The 12,578-nt window shown below is 42.7% G+C and overlaps 1 protein-coding gene across 1 annotated transcript; it reads left to right on the forward strand.

Annotated features, from left to right (window-relative positions):
- The first annotated feature begins 320 nt into the window (after positions 1-320).
- LOC5567367 (heat shock protein STI1) lies at positions 321-8,926 on the forward strand. Its single transcript, XM_001657332.2, has 4 exons — positions 321-605; positions 1,088-1,627; positions 1,690-1,819; positions 8,201-8,926. Exons 1-4 carry the CDS (start codon positions 603-605, stop codon positions 8,326-8,328), a joined length of 801 nt encoding a protein of 266 aa, XP_001657382.2. The 5' UTR covers positions 321-602; the 3' UTR covers positions 8,329-8,926.
- Positions 8,927-12,578: the final 3,652 nt, after the last annotated feature.

The following is a 12,578-nucleotide window of genomic DNA, read 5'->3' on the forward strand; positions in this document are numbered from 1 at the left end:
ATATATCGTGTGACAAATACGATGATACTCTATGCCCAGTGAAGGAAGGTCAAGGAAATTTCCATTACGAAAAGATCCTGGACCGACCGGGAATCGAACCCAGCACCTTCAGCATGGCTTTGCTTTGTAGTCACGGACTCTAACCACTCGGCTAAGGAAGGCCGATTGAAATGCATAAATGATACAAAAAATCAGTAAATACTTCCACAAGACAGACTGAGGGCAACTCAACGGTACAGGGTGACATGTGCCTTTACTGGCAACACTTTCGAATAATCCCCCTGTTCGCTTTCCGCTTATGACATTTCATGCTGTCAAAATTTTGCCAAAACAACACGCACGATTGGTTGTGTTTCTGCTCTGTTCTGTTCTGCTTTGATCAGCCGCAGCAGTCTTGTGTTGGAACGAAAAATGACTACATGAGAGTGAGGAAAATCTCGTTTACACACGGTCCCGATCGGGATTATCATTTGGAATAATTGTTTGGATGTAGATAAAAATCAATATAAACTCGTGATTGCAGTGAACCCGTCGAACTGATAAGAAAAATTTGGCGATTGTCGCGCGTCTAGGCTGTGGATAAGTTCCCTGGGGGTGGACCGATGGTAAGTGGGCCCTCCCGAGCACGGACTGAGAACTGATTGAAAACTAATTTTGATGTTGTGGTATCATCGTGATAAAGTTAATTACGGTACTAATTTTGATCTCATGTTTTTGTATTGTCGCAATGTTACAAATAACAAAAGGATAATTAAATTTGATATAGCATTTTTTAAAATTCTGTTCATTTTTGAACAAAATTGTTGATATCACGTTTTGTTATGATTGTTATTAATTCGATGATAATATTTGTATAGGCAAATCATGTATTTTATTAGATTTGATGAAAAAAATAAAATTTCATTTTATTATTAAAATGATATCAAATTTTGAAGCTAGATTGAGATCTAGAGAACTGGGTAACAAAAACTGTTATCAAACAAAAACTGATATCAGATTCTGCTCGGGTTATAGGGATAGAAAAATTATCGATCATATGGGAGGAAATCAGTTGATGGCAACAGAATAAAATAAAAATGATTAACAGGATGCCAGCAGCAAAGAATCCTCGACCGGAAGCGGTCCGGAGAAGGACCGGGGCAAGAGCAACCTCAATCTGACGGCCGACGAGCTGAAGGACGAGGGCAACAAGTGTGTCAAGGCTGGAAATTTCACGGAAGCGATCCTTCACTACACGCATGCCATCAAGCTGAGCCCAAACGATGCCATCCTGTACAGCAATCGGTCCTTGGCCTTCCTAAAGCAGCAGCAGTACTACTACGCCAACGAGGATGCCGATTCGGCCATAGCGCTCAATCCGACCTGGGCCAAGGGCTACTACCGGAAGGCGGAGGTTCACATGGGCGTGGGCCAATACGATACGGCCCTGCTTTCGTACGGGAAGGCTCTGCAGCTGCAACCGCAGGACATGGGCATCATCCAGGCTGCCCGAAAGGCGGCTGAGTTGAGCAATCGGGACATCGAGCAGGAGAAGCGCACTCCGGTGCTGGGCGCCGGAATCGGATGCATAGTGGGACTGTGCATCGTGTTCGCCGATATGCTCCTGACGGAGACTCCGACGATAAAGGTATTGGAATCACCCTGGTCATGGAATCTGTTAGATTTACACATTCTATTTGCTCTTTTTAGTACACTGCGCTTATGGTTTTGGTGGTGCTGGTTGTAGCCGCAATCGGATTCGGCATAGCTAAAATGATTCGGTATTACACCAAGCTGCAACGCAAAGGACTGCTGGATCCGCCTGTAAATCTACTTGAAGGTGAGTAATTCATGTTTCTTATACATAGATTCAGTTCATTGAGTCTGGTGCACAAAAAAAAAACGCCTTAGAAGGGAGTTGCCGTAGCGATAGTTTCGAAACTTTACGTGGAACAATTTGGTTTGCTCAGAAAGAAGCTGGTGAAACTACTAAAAAGATCAGTGGATTCGATTTAGTGAAAGATGAAGCTCGACTTGGAAGAGCTTCCAAAGTGAAATTTGTAGTCCTGATGATCTCGTGAACGAAAAGATTATCTTAGCCATATCGACAGATTCAATATATTATGTACTGCGGAACGAAGTGTTTTGAAAGTGATTCAAGAAGAAATATATATAATATTTACGTTTCTTTGGCGTTGGGAAAGGAATATAAAATATAAAACTGAACCATTCAGAAGGAACCTGAGAACAATTATCTTCTAGAATAAAACGCTAGTCTCAGAAGAGAAATGAAAGCTCAGTAAAGCAAAGTAAAGCAGATTTGTGTCTTCAAAGTTTTGGTACATTATTGAATTTTGATTCCAACTGGTTTGACCTTAAAAGAAATTATGTCCTGTCATATTAACCGGTTCTTCAACTTCAGCATAATAAACGTACACAGACCTTACTCCGGAAGCACTGCTGCTGATGAAGACGCTTTTACGCGCAGCTCAAACACGAGTACGACAGACTATTGGAAAGTACAGCGCTCGACAGCTGACGAATGAAAACGGCTTACTACTAATTGATTTCACCGCCATCAAGAGTATGGCCATTCGTAACACCTACTTCCAGCACAGCCTTCCATACTGATACACCTGGAGACCACCACAGCAGACATAATCACAAATCGACCACGATCTGATTGATGTACGGCACTTCTCCAACATTATCGACGTCAATACCTATCGACGCTGACCACTATCTGGCGATGGTTAAACTGCGCCCAAAACTCTCCGTTGTTAACGATGTACAGTACCGACGGCCGCCACGGTATGACCAGTAGTGGCTTAAGCAACCGTATGTTGCAACTGCGTACGCGCAGCACCTCGAGGCTGCATTACCGGAAGAGCGTGAACTGGATGAAGCCCCTCTTGAGGATTGCTGGAGAACTGTGAAATCAGCCATAAACAATGCAGCTGAGAGCAACGTTGGGTACGTGGGACGGAGTTGAAGAAACGATTGGTTCGATGAGGAATGTAGGTAGATTCTGGATGAGAAGAATGCCGCGCGGGAGGTCATGCAGCAGCAAGGATTCCGGCAGAACGTGGATCGTTATAGACCAAAACGAAAACAGCAGACTCTTTCGGGAGAAAAAACGCTGCCTAGAGGAGATGGAATGCGAGTAGATGGAATAGCTGTGCCGGTCTCGAGAAATGCGGAAGCTCTATCAAATGCTTAACGCATCCCGCAACGGCTTTGTGCCGCAGAAAACGCAGGCAATGATGGAAGGAACAACGAAGGAAACGCCTTCGTCAGTATTGCGGGCGATGGAAACCAACTAGCCCCCAATTTGAGGGAGATTAAGGATGCCATTCACTAGGATGGTGTCAGAGCTGAACTCATAAAGATGGGCCCGGAGAGGCTGGCCATTTGTCTGCACCAGCTGATAGGCAGAATCTTGGAAACAGAACAGCTACCGGAGGAGTAGAAGGATGTGTTGATATGCTTCATCTACAAGAAAGACGACAAGTTTTATAAGACGTTGATGCTTCCTGTGGACAATTTGCCCTTTGAAGAAAGCACCACAATAGACAACGGACTATCACGCAACGCCCAGGAGCACATTCGAAATACATTCCTGACGAAAAGTGCTCCGGGCTGAAGCGGGTATCGAACCCACACTTATTGACTCGATGCGGCTAAATGCTTGGTAACACTAATCGCACGACCACGAAGCCTACTGATTAGACTGTTAGATTGTGAGAACTTCCGAACAACCACCATCCTAAACGCGGCCTACAAAGTGTTATCCCAGATCATCTTCAGTCGTCTGTCACCTGTATCTGTTATCAGTCAGTTATGTTACAGTCATCAAATAAGACAGTCGCAATAAATAGCTTCTAAATCTGAAACAAATAGTTTAATTCTTCCTGACTGTTAGAACGTAACAGATTTTGGCGACGCACGAAGAGTTCCTGTCATTCCCGGAAGCCACGAAGCCCTATTCCACCACTGAAACCCTCAAGTTACCACGAAATGAGGAATGTCCATCGAAGATCTGAAGCAAGCGAATCTTCGGCTGACCGATCCCATCACGATTTAGCAACAGCAGATTGCAGCTCTCCTGGACGGTAACCTTAATCAAGTTGGAAGCGAGAAAATCATCGAGTCACTCTCCACCGGAATCGAAGAGTTTTGGTACGATTTTCGATTCGTGGTACGCCCGGTACGAAGACGTGTTCAAGGAGGACGGCAGGTAATTGGACGACAAGGCGAAGGTCAGGTTGCTTCTGCAGAAAATCGGAACAAATTTTCACGACTGATACGTGAACAGTGTTCTGCCGAATCTCCCACGTGCTATTCGGACGCCAAAAGTCTCTTTTTAACGTTCGCTACCAGTGTCTTCAATTGTCAAGAACGACGCCGATGAATTTTCCTCGTACGCTGCATCGGTCAAAAAGCACTGTGAAGCGTTCCAGATCGGAAAGCTATCCAGCGACCAATTCAAGACGTTCAGATACGTATACGATCTCCAGCCTCCGCGTGATTCGGACATCCGAACCAGGGTCATCGGGAAGCTGGAAGCTGAAGAAAACGTGCCGCCCGCCGACGGTGCCACCTTGAAGTTTGAAAACCTGGTTGAGGAGTGCAACCGCATTATCACCCTCAAGCAAGATACGTAGATGATCGAGAAATGTTTTGGGGACAAGCCCAATGTCAACGCAATCCCTCGCCATCGTACTTCCATCCGGAAGGAGAACAAGCCTGCTGGTTCTGCGGAGATCTACATCTAGAAGCGATCATCGAAGCAGTTCCTCAAACCGAAACGTATATACGCCGTCAAATCTAAGGGTATCACGGTTAAGCGAGTCGACCTCAAGAAGCAACGGAAATAGGCGAAGATCAAGATCAACGGTTCACCAGCAACGTTGCAGCATGATTGTGCTTCCAACATCAGCATTATCTCGGAGCGCATTTGTAAATCCATTGGTAAGCATGCCATTAGACCAACGGAAATCGTCGCCGTGAGCGCATCTGGTGACACCATCGACATCGTAGGTGAGTTCAACGCCGATATCACTATCCAAGAACTGATAAAAGCAGGTCGCATTTTCGTCACAAACAATCCGGATCTCAACGTTCTCGGAATTGAAACAAACGATCAGTTCGATCTCTGGTCAATTCCATTCAGCTCACTAGTCAACTCCGTCCAGCAAAACTCGAACGCAATGATGCAGAAGCTTCAAGCCAAGTTTCCAGCAGCGTTCCAGTCCTTGCTTGGATGCTGCACCAAAGCGAAGGTAACTCTTTTCCCGAGGCCAGATTCACGCCCAGTGTACAGCCCTGAGCAACCGGTGGCCTACGCCGTCCTCCCGAATGTTGACGCTGTGTTGCAACGACTGTAAGATAAAGGCATCATCTCTCCCCAGTCCAATTCTCGGGTTGGGCTGCACCAATAGCCGTGGTTCGCAAATCCGATGTCTCCGTACGCGTATGTGGTGACAACCCTACGGGTCTCAACGACACACTCGAGTCAGATCGCCATTTAGTACCACACCCGGACGACATCTTCACCAAACTGTCCGGCTGCCGCTTCTTCTCCTGCATGAACCTATCGAATGCCTATCTCCAGGTCGAAGTTGAAGAAGCATCTTGGAAACTACTCACCATCGTCATTCACAAGGGTCTGTTCCAGTACAATCGACTGCCGCCCGGCATCAAATCTGCACCTGGAGCGTTCCAGCGGATCATCGACAGCATGTTTTCCGGCATTCCTGGTGTCGAGCCTTATCTGGACGACATCCTTATCGCTGGAAAAACTCAAGAGGAGCACGATCGCAGACTGAACGCTGTGCTCCAGCTCCAGCGGATTCGTGAGTCTGGTTTCTCTCTTCCCCAAATAAAGTTTCTGTGTCATATAATCGACAAAGATGGTCTCCGCCCAGATTCAGCCAAAACTAAAGCTATCTCCGAGATGTCGTATCTTGGTGCCATCAACTACTACGGTCGGTTTGTTGGCCAGATGAAAGAGCTCCGTGCACCACTCGACCGTCTACTGAAGAAGGATGCTGTTTGGAAATGGACTTCCGATTGTCAAAAGTCGTTCAGCAAGGAGATCATCGTGGCCGGAAACGCTTCTAAAAACGAGTCTAGGCTGGTTCAACGAGGAGCAGAATGATCAATTCAACAGGCGATACGGTGCAGTGAAGAGCAACATCGATCCCGAAGACCTGGTCTAAGTTCAGGTCTACAAACGCAACGCAACAGGCTCCGTAAACTACGCCGTTCTACTCGAAACCGGACGCCTCATCCGAGCGCACAGGCCTGCATCAAAGACAAATTAAAGACCTCCATGTCCCTTGCAATTGCCCAAAATTTTATGGCTCATAAGGTAATATTGAATGCCGTGAAAAGTGTACTGCGATCTGTCAAACTTGGGTACCGTTTGCACTACCGAGGGACCAAATGCAGTACTAGAAGTGGTACCAATCTGAGCCCGAGTGGGACGGACCTGCCTGTATCCTTGACGGTCTATCGACAACGAATCAGATCTTTACTGCACGGCAAATCCTCCAAAAATGTCGTGAATACGCATCACCTCTCTAACTATTTCAAGGTGGCATACGATAATAGATACGATCGCATAGAGCTATGGAAAATCATGGACGAAAACAGCTTTCCCGGGAAGCTTACAAGACTAATAAGAGCAACAATGGAAGGCTTGCAAAATTGTGTGAAGGTTTCAGGCGAACATTCCAGTTCGTCCCACCTACGACAAGGTGATGGACTTTTGTGCCCGTTGTTCAATATCGCGCTAGAAGGTGTTATGCGGAGAGCTGGGTCTTACAACCAGGGTACGATTTTTACGAGACCCAGTCAATTTGTTTGCTTCGTGGATGATATGGACATTGTCGGTCGAACATATGGACCTCGCCTGAAACGCGAGGCAGCAAATGCTGGACCAGTGGGCATGCGTCCAACACAAAGTACATGCTAGCTGGTGAGGCCGAGCACGGCTGGGCTCGCCTAGGTAGCAGTGCTACGATAGACGGGGATACGTTCGAGGTGGTCGACGAATTCGTCTACCTTTCCTTGCTGACGGCTGACAATAACGTTAGCCGTGAAATACAAAGGTTCCATCATCAGTGGAAGTCGGGCCTACTATGACCTCCACAAGAAGCTGCGGTCAAAAAAGATTCACCCCGCACCAAATGTACCATGTACGAAAAGCTCATAAGACCGGTAGGCCTCTACGGGCATGAAACGTGGACAATGTTTGAGAAGGACCTGCAAGCACTTCGAGTCTTCGAACATCGGGTGCTTAGGACGATCTTTGGCGGTGTGCAGGAAAGCGGTGTGTGGCGGCGAAGATGAACCGCGAGCTCACCAAAATCTACGGCAAACCCAGTATCCAGAAGGATACGATGGGCAGGGAATGTTGCAAGAATGCTGGACAGCAACCCCGCAAAGATGGTGTTCGCTTCGGATCCGGTTGGTACAAGAAGGGGGGGGGATCAGCACCGAAAATAGAAAGATGCAGCCACGAACCGAGTGTTGTGGCGTGAAATTGTTGATTCAGTGTTATCTACTTAGATGTTAACTAAATAAATAAAAAAGAATATTTGTTTGGAACTGAAAATCGGTTTGAGTTTCACTCAAATAGATTCGTGTTTAATGTAGATTTCTCTGCGTGGCAAGGTATGATTTTTTTTCGATTCTTCTGATCAGGAATCGAACCTAGACATCTTCAGCATGACTTTGCTTTGTAATCGCGTATTTTACCACTAGGGGCCTGTTCTCAAATTTCATAACGCTGAAGGGGGTGGATGGGTGTCCTCGAAATGTTACAGCTCATACAAAATTTGTAGAATATTCATACAAAAACCGTTTCGAGAGGGTGGGTGGGTGTCGAAAATGGTAATTTTTGGCATTATGAAATTTGTGAATGAACCCTAGGCGAAGGCCCCAATCAATACATTCGAAAGTAAATTGAAAGTTATTTGAACTAGGGTGATCAAAGTATTTTGGACAGACCGTTACGCGTATATAATTTGGCCATTTACGGCAAAATCAAAAGAAAGTGGCCAAGTTATAAACGCGTAATGCTCTGTCCAAAATACATTAAACACCCTATTATACATAGATTCAGATACATATAACATAGATTCTACGGTATTTGTAAATAACAAATGTGGTATTTAAACCACTCAATTCATTCTCTATCATTCCACCCATCCAGATTTCCAATCTACCAAAGAGGCCGACGAGATGGAGAACGGCGGCGTGGGAGGTGGCGAAGCAAAACCACCGCGGAATCGCTACTCCAAGGCCCAGGCCAGGCAGCGGTTCAAAAAAGGCAAAACGTAATTCCATTATTCCACGCGACGAACTTCGACACTATTGTCTGGTGTGCGAGAACGGCTAGTCCATCCCTCGTTTTCGGTTTTTGAGTACCGATGCTACAAAAGGTTGCATCTTAGGACGGTAAAATTTCTAATGTTATTTTCCAGTTTTATATTTTTCTGTTTATTTTGGAATATTTATGAAGACACCATACCTATAAGTAGGTCATTTTGTGTAGCATCAGCAATAGAAGCACGATTACACCACATTACTAGAGGGCACATTTTGTACCGACACACTAAACTGAGTGTAGCATTTTGTAGCTAAAAGAATTACGGATATAGGAAAGTCTACCATTTTATTGCAATTTTGAGTAGGATATTCTTAATTCCCTGTTTTAATTTTTAACGATAATTGATAACATATTCGGTTCCATGTTTTTCCACAACCAATTCGATTGTTAGATGTTTTCTGTGTTTTAGTAGGGCATACATTTACGGCAGCAGTTGTAGGTAATGGACAAATGAACGGCATTTTGAATAAAGTGATTTGTGATATGCATCGCAACTACAGTAATCTTGATTGCATACGAGACAAAAATAAATTAAATTTATCTACATAATTTGTTGAAAGTTTTAATTGATCCGAAAGCTCACTGTTTCAAGTGTATTTATAAGACATACAAAGCACTAGAACTACTACAACAAGCTTCGAAAGCATCCATTGTCGGAGTAGCTGAAAAACTAAATTTTGTCGCATGTTTTCATCATTCCTTTCAACTAGTATGGAGAGTTTTGAAACCAATGTATTTAATCAAAATCCAAAAGAGAACATGGCTGGAGGTTGGTAAAGTATACCCAAGTAACCACGAAGCTATATATGAATACTTTATGTCTGCTCTATAGTATGCTATCAGATTTTGTTTTAAAGTGACATAACCTTTAAGAGCTTTATAAAGCATAATTAAAGTGGGAAAGGGCCCCACAACAACCAAATTAATGCAATACTTAGTAAAGCAGTTTTAATGCACAAGCCCTAATAAAGCATTTATGTTTGTATATTTAGGGTTCATGATGTATATTAGCTTAAAATAATGTATGTTTAGGGCTTGCGTTAAAAATAAACAAAACAATGAATCCATTGACTACCTCCTTTCAATGGTTTTCTTTACCAGCTTAATGATTTTTTTTTTGTTGGAATCAGGATTCGAAGCCACAACTAGGTTGATGGTGTGCTGGATGCCTGGCGCGTTGGTGTCCTGTGCTAAAGCTGCTGATGTAATAAGGTAGGAAAAAAGTTCTTTATAAACGAAGCCACCGTGTGTGTTAACATCACTATTCGCCCAGTTATTACGAATAGAAAGAATTCTCTTCGGCGATTGATTTCCTTTCTTCACCAAATGAAACAATAATTTTATCACCATTCTTTCTCGTAGAGGAAATAACAGAACTTAACCAAAGCCCTAGCGCATTAAACAGATTTCGGGGGAGAGAAATTGATCGACATTTCCTCTCGCTCCTTATGAATAAAAGAGTCTCATAGATAAAATACAACAATTTTGAATGAATTCAAATATCCTTAGATCATGAAATGGGGGTTCGAGATGAAAGAAATTCATTTCATTATTCTTCCATATCCCACAAAACGTAATGAGCAAGTGCGAACGTGCTCGATCGTCTTACTTATTTATTACAGATTCGAGTGCGTTTAATGAGGTTATGTAATCTTGTATGACAGCATAACTGTATATTCACCCTAAACGCTTAGCATAATGCTATATTAAAAGAATCCTACAAAGCATTTACAATGTTCATCAAATGCATCATTGCTTGACAGTTATTGAATAAATGCATGATAACATTATTAATGCAAAAAATGTTGACTTTCGACCAAATTAATGCAATGGTATAATGCTTGTGGTTACTTGGGTATTTGATGGGATAATAACACCAATTTTAACTTTGAATATGGGGCGACCAATAAATACCTAAGGGTTTATGGGGGAGAGGGGGGTCTGAGATTTCTTACTTGCCATACAATTTATATTTCATTTTCATACAAAAAAAATCTTACCATGTGGGGAGGGAGGGTTGAAAAACCCCGAAAAATGTCTTACGTAATTAATGGACAGCCCCTATTGTAGAAGCTAGAGTTGGTGTAGAAAAATATTGATTTCTTTTATATGAGCGTGCATGCTTGATATGAGTGGGTATATTTTACTCAATCGTGTATGTTCCATTTGAGCGTGTCAGAATTGACAGCTAGGGATCTCGAAAAAAAAGCGCGCTGGAGACTTTGGATGCGTGTCGAAGGATAGAATCCTCAGTTTAGTGAATATTGTTGTAGCGGATAGTTGTTGCTGCAAACGGCAGTGCAATTTTCAGCCGTAGGTGAATTCGGCTGATGGCAGAATCGGCCGAAAGCAATGTGGATCTAGCGTGGATACTACACCTATGAGAAATCGACACGTCGAGTTGGCTATGAAATCAAACTTATGATATACTAACATACAACTTTGATAATCGATTCAAAAAAAGTTCCACCGAGTTCCACCCTAAATCACCCACAGACATGTTTTTTAGAGTGCCATGTAAAAGGTCTGAAAGATACAGCTGCAACTCCCTGCAACTCTTCGAGATTTTAGACTATTTTTAGGGGTATTCCTTAACCAGCACAAGTATGAAAATGAGTTGTTTGTGATGGAAAATCCGAAAATCTTGCAACACTATGTGGTCTCGGCTCAACCAGACATTACACCAAAGCAAGTTTATGCTTAAAATAATATATTTCAAATGTAGTTTTAATCAAATTTCATATAAAAAACTGAAAAATTTTAAAAAAAATGCGATTTTTTGCATAAAGGCGTATAAGTCACTTTTGCAGCTACCAGTGATAAGAGACATATTTGCAAATAACTTCTTTTCTTACATCATTATGAGCAATAAAAGTACAAATGGCATGGTTTTTCTTGGAAAAAATATGAATTGGCGCTTGGGACAGTTTTGCGATTATGCGTATATTATATGTCATTTATGCAAATTGTAGCTCTTTTGACCAGAATTAACTTTCCCTTCCATACCAAGGTGCTCAAATGGCTTAATCTTCTAGTTTCGATTTTTGTCCCGCAGCTCCATATATTCAACGCACTGTGAGCCGTTCCGATTACTCTTGGGTCTAAAGAGAGCAACTCTTAGCTCTAAAAAGAGCCATTCTTGTCACTGAAGAGAGCTATTCATGGCTGTCTGTCAAAGTTGACAGGTACTGGCACCATTGTCTTCAAGTTGTGTTGAAGAGCAAAAGAGAGATAATTTCACCGTGAAATGCCTAATTGACTCTGAAGAAAGTAATTCTTGGCTCTGAAGAAGCCATTCTTGGCTCTGAAGAAGCCATTCTTGGCTCTGAAGAGAGCCATTCATGATTTTGAAGAGAGACACTTATGGTTCTGATGAGAGCCATTCTTCCCAAGTAACATTAGTAGCTGAGTAACAGCTTAGTCAACTGAAATGAGTATATTTTAGCTGAATAAACTGTTATTCAGCTAAAAATGTTACTTGGGTTGGTTCTGAAGAGAGCCATTATTGGCTCTGAAGAGAGCCATTATTGGCTCTGAAGAGAGCCATTATTGGCTCTGAAGAGAGCCAATCTTGGCTCTGAGGAAAGCCATTCATGGCTTTCAAAAGAGCCATTCCTGGTTCCATTAGAGAGAAGAGGGCCACACAGAAACCATGTAAATTTCAGCGTAAAATAATGCACATAAAGGGAATGCCAGATTTGTCGCAAATTTACATGACACATCATGTAAAATTACATCAACATGTAAATTTTGCGACACTTCTGGCATTCCCTTCATGTGCATGATTTTACGCTGAAATTTACAAGGATTTTGCTTTCTGTGCATTATTGGCTCTGAAGAGAGCCATTCCTGGTTCTGAAGAGAGCCATTCTTGGCGCTGAAGAGAATGTATTCTTTTAAATTTTGAGCAAATAACACATAACAGTTCTTTTTCATTAATATTAATAATGAAGAAATAAGAATCACAATCCAAACCAAAAAATCGGTTGAATAAGCTAGCCTAATTGTTTATGTTGAATTGATTCAAACCATTTTTTCTAGTTAGAAGCAACCTATTTCCTTATTTGTTCCAAAAATTGTCAAATTCAATAACAAAAATTTTGGTTGTTTCAAACTATGTTGAATGTATATGGAAAATCGTCCAATTCTTGACGTTTCAAAACAAACCGGCCAATATGCCCCTCTTGTAGAAAACGTTCCG

The sequence above is a fragment of the Aedes aegypti genome, chromosome 3 (assembly GCF_002204515.2).
Source record: "Aedes aegypti strain LVP_AGWG chromosome 3, AaegL5.0 Primary Assembly, whole genome shotgun sequence".
Classification (NCBI taxonomy): domain Eukaryota; kingdom Metazoa; phylum Arthropoda; class Insecta; order Diptera; family Culicidae; genus Aedes; species Aedes aegypti.